At 47.8% G+C, this 15,467-nt stretch overlaps 1 protein-coding gene across 4 annotated transcripts in view; it reads right to left on the bottom strand.

Moving 5' to 3' along the window:
* The window catches only part of LOC119168526 (focadhesin), a 677,649-nt gene that overhangs the window by 372,901 nt on the left and 289,281 nt on the right, over nt 1-15,467 (bottom strand). For all 4 annotated transcript variants that reach the window (XM_075890929.1, XM_037419929.2, XM_075890931.1 and 1 more), the window contains one exon: nt 1,285-1,473. In XM_075890929.1, coding sequence (XP_075747044.1) covers nt 1,285-1,473 — 189 coding nt within the window. The remainder of the gene's footprint in view (nt 1-1,284; nt 1,474-15,467) is intronic.

A 15,467-nucleotide genomic window follows, 5' to 3' on the forward strand; every position in this document is an offset into this window, starting at 1 on the left:
TTGTCTGTGTTCTTCTCTTTTCTATTGTACATTTCTTTATAAGTCATAAATGAAGTTTTTTTTGATGCCTCATTTACTGTGATTTTTCTGTAACAGCCCCGTACCCAATGCTTCTCGGGACCTGGTGGGTAACACGACTAAATAAATAAACGAATTGAATAAGGTTCCCGTTGTGCAAAACGTCTTTCTAAGAATGTATTTTTTACTTTGGTCGGTGCTGTTTTCTTCGTGGGAGACGATTTAGACTCCAACAAAAAGTTTTAAAGAAACCCGACATTTCGAAATAGACTTGATTCCTTTTTTAGGGGTGACTGCCGGCATAGCAGCGGGGTCTTCAAAGCACTTGCAGGGCGAATAATGACCCTCCCTCTTTCTCTCTCTCGCTTTGCGCAGTCCATGTGTATACAGTGGGGGAAGAGTTCTGAGAGAGCGGTTGATGTTATGGGCTGTCCTTTGTATGTGCCAGGACTCGAGTAATAACCTTCTCCTCCAGTTCGGCTCGCTTTCAAGGACGGCCGTCGCTTCATCGTACATGGAGTACTAAAGGGGGGTAAACAGAAGTAAGGAAAAAAAACACATAATAGCTGGTCCTGAACACTTACCAGTTATGTCATAAATGTTATGTTATAAATGTTATGTTGTTCTTCAATAGCCGGTCTTAGGCATGTCAAAGTCCAAATAGTCAAACCCTAGCAGTAAATCTAAATGTGTTTAAAATAAGAGAGCTGAGCTATTTGCTAAGTCAAAGACAGGGCATGGACACAAGAAAGAAGTCATGACACCACACTAAATACATGTACGCTAACTGAAAAGACGCACTACAGCAAAAGAGAAAAAAAAGACAGAAAACTTATCTGTGCATAGCCATGCAATAAAGGTGTCAAGTCATTTTCTTTTGCAGAGTGCTTAACAGAATACAGATTTCAAGTTAAAACAAAGTTTGAAAGTATCACAAATTGCAGCAGCAAATTGTTAGTCTGACATTTCTTTTTCATTCACGTTTTCTAACAAAAATTTACTTCCGAGTCAGCCCAGCAGTTTGTACCTTCTTCTCTTGAGCCCGCATAGTCGCGCACTGAGTTCAAATACGTTTAAGTTGCTAGTCCAACCACTCTTCAAGCAAAGTGCACACTTATTTTGGTTGTGGTAGACAAAGCTTCACACGATAAGCCGAATGTGAATTTAGAGCGTGAGATCACCCTCTACGAACACCACACTCAAGAAGGCACGTCTATATGTAAAATGAACATCACATCACCAGCCAAGTATGGCTCACGCACTGACCTGCGAGGCTTCCCTGGATGGCTGGGAAACGGTTGGCCTCATACAAGGTGCACAGTTGGACTCCGATGTTGGCGTGTGCAGACGCATCACTGCTGCTTGAAGATGGGGCCACCCGGGATGTTGTGTACACTGAGCGTGGAAACTGTGACACCTCGTGCTTTACCAGCGATGACAGCAGCTGCCCATAGTCTGCATCAGCAATACATCTCCTGGGCTGCTTTAATTGGATCACACCCACAGCATCACAATTTGTGAAGTGCTATAATTGAATTACTCGAGCCAAGAACTGATTGCTAAGGCAGTCCATGCACTTTAATGACAGGTTGAAGAGCATAGACACATCCACGAGTGATCGCAGCACGAAAAAAAAGAAAACAATCCAATAAAGACACCTGTAAAGTTGCAAAACTTCCTTTGGTTAAGGTCAGTAACTGTAATAGACATGTCTCCTTAGAGAACGTGTCTATGTCCACATTGCATTTCAGACGTGGCTGTGGCCGTTTGGCCACTTGAGCAAAATAATAAAGCATGATTTCGTTTTTCTGCGTCAAAACAGCGCTAGCAATGGCAAGGTACAAAGAGACCAATGAAGACGAGCGCATTTCAAAGCTCCCCATTGGCTGCAATCAGTTTTGAAATAGAATGCCGAATAGCCCACGCATACTCACACCTTACATAGTATTTTCAAACTGCTTGATTTTTTTTAGATGATGAAGAAAAAAGTAGAATGTCTGCGCTGTACATCCTCCAAATCTCCGAAATGCACCAAGTTACTATTGTATAAAATGGTTATAGGCCCTATACTAGAGTACGCATCATATGTCTGGAATCTGTATATAACATTAGGTGTCAACAAAATTGAATCTGTACAAAGGAAGACAGTTCGTTTCATTTGCCATCGCTACGATCGTAACTTTTCACTTTCCTCGGTAATGAATTTTTCGAAATTCCCTCTCCTATCCACCAGACGAGATACAGATTCCTAGAAGCTATTGCACTCATATTTTCACTCATCTCATCTACTATCTTCAGACAATTACATCTGATATGCTAATACATTTTCAACTAGACATTACCACAGCTTCAACTTGAAGCCTTTCTTTAGGCACATTACCATTTTCTAGAACAGTTATTATTATAGAGTTATTGGAAGGTGGACCAAATTACCCACTAGTATTCATGGACTATCGTTGCCGGATTTCGTAGATACACTGTAACGATAAATCATTGCTTCTTTGTTTTTACTCAAATGTCAACCTTGTTAACAGTATGTTTAATTATGAAAGTGTACCCCACTCCAACAATAGCCCCTTCAGTGTTTGAAAACAAATAAAATCAATAAATAATGTGAGGAACCAGTTTATTCAGCCAGGATCGAGCTAAATCACACTGGTGATGATATTTACAGATGATGAAGATGTACAGGTGATGATGATATCTGAAGAGAATGAAGAGTCATTCGCTTGCCGTGCTCACACTGATTCCCCCGCGCGGTGAAAGCGGCCGCCTGGTCGCTTGACAGCATTATGAAATGCGTCGCGCATAAGGCTTTAAACGAGATACGTGCACTATCTCTGTTCCTCGGCAACGACGATCAGAATTAGCGCTAAGAGGAGAAACGCGGTAATTGACAGGAGATGTCTGTTCGACCACCGTGTACGGCCCAATGAAGCGACTGATGAATTTTTCGCATAAGCCCGGGACACGTAGTGGAGTCCATAGAAGAACTTCGTCACCAAGGGAAAAACTCACAACACGGCGAGACGAGTCGTAGCGAGATTTTCGAGTGTCTTGAGAGAGACCAGTGTTAACACGGGCCTGGTGACGGCAGTGTGCGGGACGAGGTAAAAATTCTTCAGAGAAAAAAGCCGTCGAGGGTGCAGAGGCCGAAAGGAAAGAGACGGTAGCGCGTTGAACAGCCGTACTATAGACGAATGTCCCGAAGGGTAGAATTGCATCCCAGTTCGTGTGGTTGGGGTGAATGTACATAGCGATCATGTTCGACAGGGTCCGATGAAATCGTTCAGTCAATCTGTTGGTCTGTGGGTGGTAGCTAGAAGTGGTCTTGTGAACAGTGTTCGAGACATGCAAAACTTGCTCGACAATAGAAGAGAGAAAGACTTTGCCACGGTCACTCGGGAGAATGCAAGGAGCTCCATGACGCAAAAAGATGTGGGGAAGAAAGAAATCGGCGACCTCAGTGGCAGTCCCAGATGGTATAGAAGCTGTTTCTGCGTAGCGGGTAAGGTGGTCGATGACTGTGACAATCCAGTGATTCCCATTGGATGATATAGGAAGAGGGCCATACAAGTCGATTCCAGCAACTTGAAAAGGCGAGGCGGGACAGGGAAGAGGTTGCGGTAAGCCTGCCGGAGCAGTTGTTCATCGTTCGCCGTTGGCAATGGACGAATGAGGCAACGTACTTAGCGATGGCTGAAGAAAGGCCAGGCCAAAAACAACGACTTCGTATTTTGTGGTAAGTCTTGTGGTAGCCTAGATGAGCAGCGGTTGGATCATCATGAAAGGCTTCCAGTACTTCACGATGCAGAGAACGTGGGATGACAGGTGCCCACTTGTTGCCATCGATGTGGTAAATGTAGCGGTATAAAGCACCACCGACAAGCTTAAATTGTTTAAGTTGTCGACGGAGTCTGGCGTTTGGAGGAGTAGTAGAGCCGGTCAAGCGGTCAACAATGGTGCGGCAGTATGGGTCGACACGTTGTTGTGAAACAAGGACGAATAGGGTGGCAGGTGATGAACTTAGCGCTGTGATTGGAGAGGTGCTGTCGTTTTGGAGTATTGATGATGAGTGGCTTCCACTGGGCAAAGGACAGCGCGATAGATCATCAGCATCCCGATGCTTCTTCCCAGATCTGTAGGCGACATCGAAATCATACTCCTGCAAACAAAGCGCCCAGCGACCGAGGCGACCCGATAAGTTTTTCAGCGATGAAAGACAGCATTGGGCGTTATGATCGGTAACGACGGTAAAATGACGGCCTTTAAGATATGGTCGGAATCTTTGTACTGCCTAAACAACAGCAAGGCACTCCTGCTCGGTGATAGTGTAGTTCTTTTCTGGAGAGTAAGAGCGCGACTTGCGTAAGCAACGACGCGTTCGCGTGAGTTTTTGTCACGCTGCAAGAGTACCGCACCTAGACCACAATTACTGGCGTCGGTGTAAAGGATAGTGGGTGCGGTGGAATCGAAGTGGCACAGCACCGGATCCGACGTGAGGGCTTGCTTCAATGCCGTGAAAGCGCTTTCGAAGTCTTCGGACCAAATGAAGGAGACGTTCTTTGCGAAGAGTTGATGGAGCGGAGACGCAAGTTCCGCGAAGCCACGTATGAAGCGCCGGAAGTAAGAAGATAACCCAAGAAAGCTGCGCAGGTCCTTTTGACGTAGTGGACGAGAAAAATCAAGAACGACGGCAAGCTTCTCGGGGTCCGGCCGAATTCTTTCTTTGCTGACGAGGTGGCCGAGAACCTTGATTGTCTTGTTAGCAAAGGTACATTTCTTGGTGTTAAGCTGTAGACCGGCTTTTTCAAGGCATATGAGGACTTCGTCAAGATGTAGATGCTGCGAGAACGTGGATGAAAACATTACTATGTCATCGAGATAGCACAGACACATTTTCCATTTCAAACCACGCAATATGCCGTCTATCATGCATTCGAAGGTGGCGGGCGCATTACAGATTCCAAAAGACATCACATTAAACTCGTACAACCCAACTGGCATTGAAAAGGCGGTCTTCACTTTATCAGAGTCCGACATTGGTATCTGCCAGTAGCCTGACCTAAAGCCGAGGCTAGAGAAATACTCTGCGCCCTGTAATGAATCCAGTGCATCGTCGATCCGAGGGAGAGAACAAACATTCTTGCGCGTTATTTTTGTTTAGCGCACGGTACTCGACGCATAAACGCACTGTCCTATCTTTCTTTTGAACGAGAACAACGGAGGATGACCAGGGACTCGAGGAAGGACGTATGATGTTGTATCGTAGCATGTCTGAGACGTTTTCCTCGATGATCTTGCATTCTGCCTGAGACACCCGTAATGGACGGCGATGTACAATACGAGAGCCGTCAGTCTGGATGGTGTGAGTAGCGGTGGTAATCATGCTGAGGGCGGGCGAGTTCACGTCAAATAGAGAACGATGTCCATTCAACAGGGCGAGCAAATCTTCAGTTTGATCAGGTGTTAAGCCAGTGCTTATGGTTGCCGACACAGGTGTGGAAGAGGCATTGAATGGCAGTGATTGTGACTTTGGGACATCGTTGTGGTTGTTGTTCGAAAGAGTAACAATCGCAACAGGCTCACTGTCGACCACGCAAGATACTGTTGAGCCACAGGGGAGCAGTACACACTCGGGTGTTTGATTTATGGTGGTTAGGTAGGTAGACCCATCGAAAAAGTGAATAAGCCCTGGTGTGATCCCAATGCCCCTACGTAGGGTATGGCCTTAAGGGAGAATTAGCACGTCACCATCCACAATGACGGTGCAATTAACACTTATAATTTCTTCGATGTATTGCCGAAGTACAAAATCTGACGTGGTGACAAGGCAGATGCGTCCATCGTGTTCAAGCGGAGAAGAGTCAGTGGCATTTAGATGCACAAGGCGCTGATGACAAGATATGAAAGCGGACGCAGAAGACAAGAAATCCCACCCCAGAAAGAGAGCGTGGGTGCACTCTGGAAATACCGCGAAAACTATGTGTAACGAACGCCTTCGATGCAGACACGAATGGTACACTGTGCAAGTGGACGAATGAGAGCGTTGGTCGTTGCACGGAGAGGTGGGCCGCCATAAGGCGTGGTGACTTTTCGAAGGCGGGAACAAAAATCAGCACGAATTATCGAAACGGCAGTGCCAGTGTCTACAAGAGACTCAACGCGTACACCTGCTACAAACACTACTATCCAATTCGATGGCCGCTCTGGAGGAATTGTTAGCTGCCCGGTCGATGCAGTTTCCCCTCCTAAAACTGCATTGGGGAGTTTTCTGCGTGGGCATTCGTAGAATGGGAGGCAAGCCGCAGAGGCGAAACTGAACGGCAAGCTGGCAAAGGCGACTTGCGTCGAGACGTGCGGGAATTCCCAGGAATGTCAGCATGGTAGGTAATAGGACGATCGGGAGGATGGTCGTAGGTAGTTCATGGTCGGACGGAAGCTTCGATGTTCTTCAGGAGCGTAGGTGCGTTGCTCGTCTTGTTGGCACCTTCGACGAAACCGAGAGATATGTCCTTGATAGCCGCAGTAGTAACAGATTGGTCGAGGTGGGCGCTGAGGTGCGTAGTAAGGTGGTGCACGCACTGGCAGTGATAACGAAGCCACAGGCGTATGGTCTGCTGTTGTAGGCACAGAAACGGTGGGTGCAGCAGAGAGCACGGCAACTTCAACGTACGTGCGCGTCTGGCACACGCAGAGACCGCTGGAACATGTCGGACGCAATGCAACCGCGATCTCTTGTTTAATCAGGTCTTGCAAGCTATATTTTTCAGGAGGGAGAGTAACTTCCGCAGCGCAGAACGAGCAGCGCCCGTGAAGCTCTTCACAAACGATGTCGCGAATAAGCGCTCGCAAGTCGAGGGGTGCAGGCGAACGAATGTCGGTGGAATCGTAGCAGAGGCGAAGAGACTGAAGCTCGTCAAGTCGCTGGAAGATGGTTGTCACGTCCTGGGTGGTGGCAAGATTTTGTGTGGCGAGGGTGTTAAAGGTGACGGTGTTAATGCCTTTAATAATGTGGTATATTTGGTCGTTCTAAGACATGCCGGTGTTAACGCGCTTGCATAGTGCAAAGACATCCTCAATATAAGAGGTATAAGATTCACCCGGCAGCTACGTGCGTTCAGCGAACTTCTTCTTTGCTGCCTCAGAGCGAACTGTAGGGGCACCAAATGTTTTACGAATTTGCTCCTTGAAAGTGTCCCAGTCGGGAAGATCCGGGTAGTGGTTCCAGAACCAAGTTTTCCCAACATCGGACAAGTAAAATGGGACGCTGCGCAACTTCTGTTGATCGACCCTCCTGTTCAAATCGCTGATGAGGTCATAGTTCTTGATCCAGTATTCGACATCATCGCCTCGGAGACCGGAAAACACAGGTGGATCACGCAGGCGAATGTTGTTGGGCGGAACGGGTGGCGGTGGCTGCAGTAGGACGGCAACGCTGGATGGGCCAGGGTTTTTTTGGGCTGCCATGGCTGGGGGTTGTATGCGGCGACCCAAGTGGAGCTCCAGCGAGAACGGGCAAGAGGACTTGAGGGAATGAAAAGCACCGTCCACATCTTGCGAGGAACCGGTTTATTCAGCCAGGCTCGAGCTAAATCACACTGGTGATGGTATTTACAGATGATGAAGATGTACAGGTGATGATGATATCTAAAGAGAATGAAGAGTCATTCGCTTGTCGCGCTCACAATAAATACGATCTTGTGGTCCCAGACCCGGAATCTGAAATACCAGAAGTCAGATTCCGGTGCGAATCAAATTGAACAAAAACCTTATTCGAAAAATATTCAAAAGTTTCTGTATTCCCACAATCCTACATAACAACGATCTCATCTGCGCAATCTGTACAAAATAAATAAGCTTGTATGAATACTCAAGCACTTCAAATATTCGAACTAATAATAGAGTGTTCAAATTCACTCTATTTCAAAAAAGAAATTGCAAGGTATTCGAAACTAAAGTATAGGTGTGTATTAGCCTGCATGTACCCCTCCCCTTGCCCCAATAGGGGCTCTCATAGCGTTGAAAGGGCGCTATACCATGAACACAGCAATCCAGGAGAAATCCACACTGCCACAAAGACTTCTATCAAGCTTATATGAACATGTTAATAAAGTGCACACTACTTATAACGTAACCGCTTATAGTGCAGGACCGGTTACAATGCGATCCTGTTCGACTTCCAATTACCCTCCCATAGAACCCCATGTATATGCATATCGCTTACTGTGCAGTCCTTCAACATGAAATATGCCAGTTATAATGCGGTTGCGGGAAAATCTTTCGGACAAAAAAAAAAAAAGGCCCAGCTTTGCCACAAAAGCGAAGTATAGAAAGCAACAGCAAAGAATTGGAATGTCAGCGAAAAATGACAAGCAGATCTAAACGCGTCCCTTATTGCTCACGTGAAAATGGCGCACGAAACTTACTCACAGGTACGAATGAAAGTGAATAAGTGTCTCAGTTGTTACATAGCTGTTTCTGAAATGCATGCCTTCATCGCAAACAGAGACTGAGCAGTGAGTGCAGTGACCTTTGTGCGTCCTGTGACCACAACAGAATTGTTCCAGTGAAAGCCCAAGGCCTACATTCTCCCCACTATGAGATAAGCGTGCACGTGTGAACGTCTACCCCCCACCTCCTTTCCGCGGGCAAAGTAAGCGTGGGAGATGGACGCATCAGGGCACGTTGCTGCATTGTGACGATCTGGCGACGTGCACTCACTGCGCCATCTCCCTGGTAATGCTGAAAACACGATAGTTCCCCGAGATCGCCATCGGCAGCTGTAAGTGATAAATATAAATAGCTTGCCATTCCAATGTTCAAGGAGGTGCTCCTTCGTGGCTCAGTGGCTAACACCACGCACTCACAAGCAAGAGACCGGACGTTTGATTCCGCATGCTGGAGTCTTTTTCTAGATTATTCTTGTTTCTTCCATTTTCATATATATAGATACATATACATATACAGTGAATAATAGTGGTCACCAACGCTGACGTCGAGGACGGTGGCAAAATCCAGCTGAGAGTGCCCAGATAATTGCTATCACAATAGAATGCTGTAGCAAGTGTTCAAAGGAAGTGTGCTGGGTAAACCACAGGGGATCAAGCAATGAGATCGTTAAGGAGGAGGGGATACTGAATAAACAAACGAAGGGCAGAAGGATGAAAAAGAAAAAAAAACGCGCCATGCTGTGCACGCTCACTCACCGAAGAAGTGGCTACAGTGAAGTAGCATCGCCAGCGGGGCTCGGCGACTTGCTGCTGGCTGCGCGGCTCAACATGGCACGTGCAATCTCTGCTTATCAACTGCACTTAAAGAGTTTTCTGTGGGGAAAAGCTTGATCGTTGTTGACCTTGCTACAGATATCGCATTAGCTCTGAGGCCCATAAATTTGAAAGCTTATTTATCACTCAAGCTTTTGCCTTGGCTACAAGTGCGCGGTCTTACACAAGCTTGGTAGATTTTCGTCATAGATGTCCCAGCCATGAATGCAAACTTCGCATCACGCACACTCTTCATGATTCAGTACTGGAGTTCAATGTTTTCGACGTCCGATCTCCATGTCCTGGACAAACTTCCAACGACAGCATACTAAATAGCAGGCTAGGCTTTATCGGCGTTGTTTGCATTTTGGTGGCGGTCGTGTGTAACGAAACTCCTTGCAGTGGCTGCACTTGAAGAGAACGAATACATATCAATAATGATAATGAGAGTGCCACGTGTAGCACTCCAATGGTGGGTAGCAATTCGATTGAATGTCTTGAAATCAGGGGCCGGCACGTGAAATCAAAAGATTGGCATCATTCAATGCATAAAATTCTGGACATGATTTGACATGGTTTATGTGTAATGTGCCTAATCAAGGTGGGCTAAGAAATAGTCAGCGAATTTCTGCTATATTGCTTTTTTTTATTGGACCCCCTCCCCCCTTTGGCGTTCATTTGTTTGGCAACGTGGTTCTTTGGTTGCTAATTTTTTTGCTAACATTAGAAAATTTGAATAGATCTAAGCATCACACATCACATGATTCGATTTTTGAGATACAAAGCTGCATGATCAACACGTTTTGCGCAACTGCGGCCCCTGAAAAAGGCTTTTTTGATTATAGTGCGCTATCACTTTATTGCAAATATCTGCAACTCTTACGACTTACGTTATAAGAGGTTTATACTTTATTATCCTAGCGTCAATTCATAATTTTTTCAGCTTAGATGCTTGTTATACCAGTTTATATGCTTCAAGTATAGCAAGTTTTGTAACACAACGTATTTTACAGGTTATACTTGCGTTCTACCAAAAGTCGAATCCTACCTCTAACAAAGTTGCTTCGAACCAAATAGAATAACATCTGTACATGCCTTGTTTCCATTAAAAAAAATATTGTGCATCTTGATCAGTACAAATATGCCCATTTCGCTTTTTAATAAGTGGTAAGATACTTACTGTTTGTGTTCAATTTGAAATTATTTGATCATATTGCTACTCATAAGAATTCATTTCTAACCTAAAAGTTGCTACTCGCACAAGCCTAAAAATAACTCATCAGCAGTGCACATAGCATGCCTTATGATCAGATGCTTTAATGTAACTAAGTTAGGCCAGAATATAAAAAAATTGATGAGTTGCTGGAAAAGTTTGCTATAAAGAGGATTTCGTTATATGCAGGCTCGGTACATGCAAACTAAACAAAAGAGAGACTGAAGGCAGATCTAACCCAAAATACTTATTATACTTATTTTACAGTAAAAAACTACGATATTATTGCGTTATTGTTTTCTTTATTGCGATAGCAATTATATGGACACTCTCAGCAGGTTTTTGCCGTCGCCGCCATGTTCCGTAACAAGCCTAAATTGATAACATGCCTCCGTGCATCGTAATGTAGCGGCGAGAGAAGAGAGACGTGAGACGGCGTCGTAGGCAGCCGACGGGGCCGTGCCGATCGCGCCACTTTATTCTACGCCCGAAGCCGAGCCGCGGTAGCTGTCCCCGTTCGACGCGCCAGGTGCGTGAGCTCGTTCTAATCCTCGCGCAGCTCGAGCTAGCATCAGCTGCGCGAGAGGCGCGGCGCGGTGATTGAGAAATGATGATGGTGATGATGGCACTACAGGGCTCCCCCCCTAGCGCTTTGCGCGATTTGAAGGCATATGAAAAAGAAAGAGAGCGACAAATGCTATATACATGAACGGCAATCCATAAAGTGTTCATTTGGCAAGTCCACGTTGTCAACGTTTATGGGCCATCAGTAGGCAGTGTGTCTCCGGTGGGCGACTCTGGGAGAAGCGCAAGGAACGAAGAAGGAAGTGCCGGGTCGCTGTGTTCATAGACACGTCCATCCCACAATTACGCGGCGGGACCATTCGAATGCGCACCCGCGGTTTCGAGTAGACGCGACTGACAAACGTGCCCACAGCTGGAACTGTGCACAGGTGCTGAAGAGCTCCCGCCAGCAATGTGGGCGAAATAGTGTGAAGGATCGGAACGCACCCATGATGACCGAGCACTGAAGTTTCACAGCCACAGCGGGGTCTCGGACAGCGCACAGGGTGCCGAGCCTGCTGTCGACAAGGAGCAGCGTCGCGGTCGTGCTGGTGCGGACGTCTCTGTCGATGAAACACCGGCCTCCGCGTAGCACTGCGACCGGCATGCCGGGGCGTGTGGCCGAGTCGACGGATGCGGAAACGCCGTGCATTGCGGCTAGTCATGTGCACGGCAAGTGGTTGGCCCTTGCGCCGGGAAAACCTCGTAGGTGTTTGCGCCATCTTGAAGACCAAGGCTGCAACACATGACTGTTTAGCAAGAAGCTTGAAAAAGGGCCTCTCTGTACTATGCCAAACGTGACGATTTCGTTGGCATACTATCAAGGGCGGCAGATATGCAGTTGGACCGCACGTCGTCGCTGTTGTTACCAACGAGCCTGTGTGGCGGACTGTATCTGGCGCCAAATGCTCTGGGGAATAGTTGTGAAGCTCAGAAGACGTGAGCTTTGATGGAGGATCGGGTGGCACACCTGAAAGACCATCGGTTCTCCGCGCATGAGGGTTGGTGTGCAGGTCTGCATGATCGATGACAACCTCTACAGCATGTGTGGCATATGTAGTCTGCAGTGCCATAGGCGCGCCAGGTACGTCGTCCTCAGCTGCGTCAGTCATAGTCGCAGCCTCTCGGAAGTTTGGCTGTGGTTGACGGCTTATGACTTTAACTTCGGATGCGGGAGACTGCGGGGCTGAAGATGGTCGCTGCTGGCAGGACCCAGAGAGCGTCGAAGTGGGTGGGGAGGCGCCTTCGGACATCGTCGACGCTGAAGTCTCCGCGACCAAGGGGCGAATAGTGAGCGTGAGGATATCCGTAGTCTTGGCAGACTCCGGGGCATGCGGCGATGAAGCCGTCGTGGAGTCTGACATGTCTGAGAAATCGTGGTCTGTGTAGGCCGGAGAAGACATGCGGGTGGCCAGAGTGCCCGAGGGACAATCAGCCGAGGACTTCGAAAAAATGCACCTCGTGGCGACCCGGTCGTTGGCTACAGGAACGTATTGAAGAAGCTCGTCGGATTTCGTGGCTGACTGGTCGCGTGCAGCACGAATGTTCTGAACCTCGTCAGATGGGCATTCGTACGCGGGACTCGCGTTGATAGTGGCCGGACGAGATGTTGTAGGAGACGTAGTCGGGGAAGTTAGGTCCCGGTCAGTGAAGACTTTCGGGCCGGAGGGTACCGCACGCTGCGACGCAGACGAAACCTGTAAGTCGCGGGTGAACGGCAGCGGGTGGTAGGTGAGGCCATAGCTGGCAAGCACCGCCGAGCAGAGGTCATCGTAAGGCTGCTGGCTGGAGGTTGAAGTGGCAGAGTTATGACGCAACTCTACCAGAAGGGCGTCATGAAGAATGGCGTGCATCAGCGGCTGGTCCGTGATGCCATTCAGCGCAAGAACGGCATCGAGCTGCATGAACCATACCTTGGGGTAGGTCGATTGGAATGGCGGCACTGGCGGGCAGAGTTGCGGGACCATGGCCGCGGGCCGCTCGGCGAAGGGCGTGTTCTCCGGGTCACCAATGTAGCGCCGAGAGAAGAGAGACGTGAGACGGCGTCATAGGCAGCCGACAGGGCCGTGCCGATCGCGCCACTTTATTCCACGCCCGAAGCCGAGCCGCAGTAGCTGTCCCCGTCCGACGCGCCAGGTGCGTGAGCTCGTTCTAATCCTCGCGTAGCTCGAGCTAGCATCAGCTGCGCGAGAGGCGCGACGCGGTGATTGAGAAATGATGATGGTGATGATGGCACTACAGTAACTTTCACGAGTAGGCAAAAGCGCACGAGCGCGTCTGAAGTGGAGGTCAAATGAGTCAGCCCATTTCTACCGCCTGGAAAGTGCATAAGATAACATCTCCCGCAAATTAGAACTGCCATTGAGTGCTCAAACAGAAAGTAACTGACCCGCCTTGAACGAGCATGAAACAACGTGGGGAGAGGGTGGGAATTGCTCAAGTGGCAATAATGAACTTGAATTTTAGAGGCGATCGCGATCGCTGGCACGCTTGCTGTCTCGGCGAGTACCAGTGCAGTTTCAACCCTAAAGAACTGTGTGAAACGAGCACTTTTGCCTGGAGCGGCCATATTTGCTCACACCAGCATTTTGTAGAACTTCTGCAATATCGAATCCAAAAGAGTTGGCTACCAGCCTTACTTCTTACGACATTACAACTTTTTTTGCTATCGCGTTCATTACATTGCATTCAACACGCCGTCGTGTTGCCAGAACTAATCTGCTAATCGCAAAAGCTGCCAGCCTGCAAAATTGCGGCACGGCGCTAGACGGAAGTGCGTGACGAGTCGACCTCCGAAGATCCATTAGTCACCGTGGTCTCGGGAGAGTTTCCAGCAGCGCCTAATCTGACATTCCCTCGATAATGACAACACAGTAGTCCAAAATTAAAAAAAAAGTCAACAGTCTCGTTGCAAGGGCAAAGCAATGAATGCGATAGCAACAACTTGTAATGTAACACCGAAAATGGGCAGCAGATCGAAACGTGCAGCGCACTGCTCCTGAACAAATGACGCAGGAAACCACATACATAGGACGAGAGCGAACTAACAATGTTTACCGCTTGACACTTAATGTGCTGTTTAAACAAAAACGAGGCCAGAAACCTAATTGCAGTAGGTACAGATATGAGTGCGAACAAGTGCCCTAGTTACTTCGCTGTGTTTAAAAAGAGCACTCTTTTTGCAAACGGCACCTGTTCAGCGAGCGAAGTCAAGTGATCTTTGTGCACCCGGCAACTAAACGCAATCGATCCAATCAAAGTCAAAGGTGCGCGATTCTCCCCACCCAAGGATAAGCACACGCGCACAAGCCTCTAACCCCCTCTCCCAATCGCGGGGCAAAGTAGGCGTTGATAAGCGCCCGTCGGCTCTTCGTGATGAGCTGGGCACCGAGCGTGGGTCACTTTTTTTCTTGAGTTTTCATGTATATAGATACGTATACATATACGGTGAATGACGGTGGTGGCAAAAAACCAGTTGAGCCTGTCCATATAACTGCTTTCGCAATAAAAAAAAAAAGCTGAACGTCGTCTGGGCCCACACCATGTGGTCGCAGTGAAACTATGCATGCGCGCATGGCGTCGAAAAGAAAGAGCGAACGATAGGGACACAGACACGGATACCGCGGAAAAGTATTGGGTAAAGCGCCCTTCATATGCAGCACGACCCCACATACATGACGCTAAAAAAAGCATGGTACAAAAAGCGCAAAAGTTGTTTTCTTTTTTTATTTTGGTACCGAGTGGCGGGGGGGGGACCACGCATGCGTCCGCGGCGGCAACAACTGCGGCAACGCCAGCTCATAGGGCGCAGGCCCGTCTGCTCGCTTCGCACTCACTGGCACGCATAACAAGTGCAAGCTCTCACTTGGTGCGCCATAAGAGGCACTGGCGTGTGCGCCCTCGCCACTTCGGGCTTTGTCGGTGGCCGGGCAGCCGCGGAAGATGCATTCTCGTACCAAAATGCCAAAATGCAGAGCAAAATTCTTAGATTGTACATCGGGAAAACTCGTTATATCAAGGTTATCTCCTGCTGCTCCTTTGTTATGCAGAAGTCGCAAATACACGTGCATCTTTGGAGCGATGGCGAAAATAGAAAAACTTCGTTATATCAAGGAACTCATTATATGAAGGTTTGTTATAAGCAGGTTGTGAACCAGGCGAAATGTCTTTCTGAAGCAATGCAACAGAAGGGTGGCTAATGATATTGCCTTTTCGCTTCTCAATGCAGAAGGTGTCCGATATCATCCTTGTGGATGGAAGTATGGATGTATGCAGTGGCTGAATTAAACGATGGTGCTACTAAAACATGGGGTGTGCACGAGCACCCATTACAATACATTACTAAATGTATTCTAAGATGACCTTTCAGATTAGATTTACCCTCTTTCACTTGCATCGTTTGGGAA

This window comes from Rhipicephalus microplus, chromosome 3, assembly GCF_043290135.1.
Source record: "Rhipicephalus microplus isolate Deutch F79 chromosome 3, USDA_Rmic, whole genome shotgun sequence".
Lineage (NCBI taxonomy): Eukaryota > Metazoa > Arthropoda > Arachnida > Ixodida > Ixodidae > Rhipicephalus > Rhipicephalus microplus.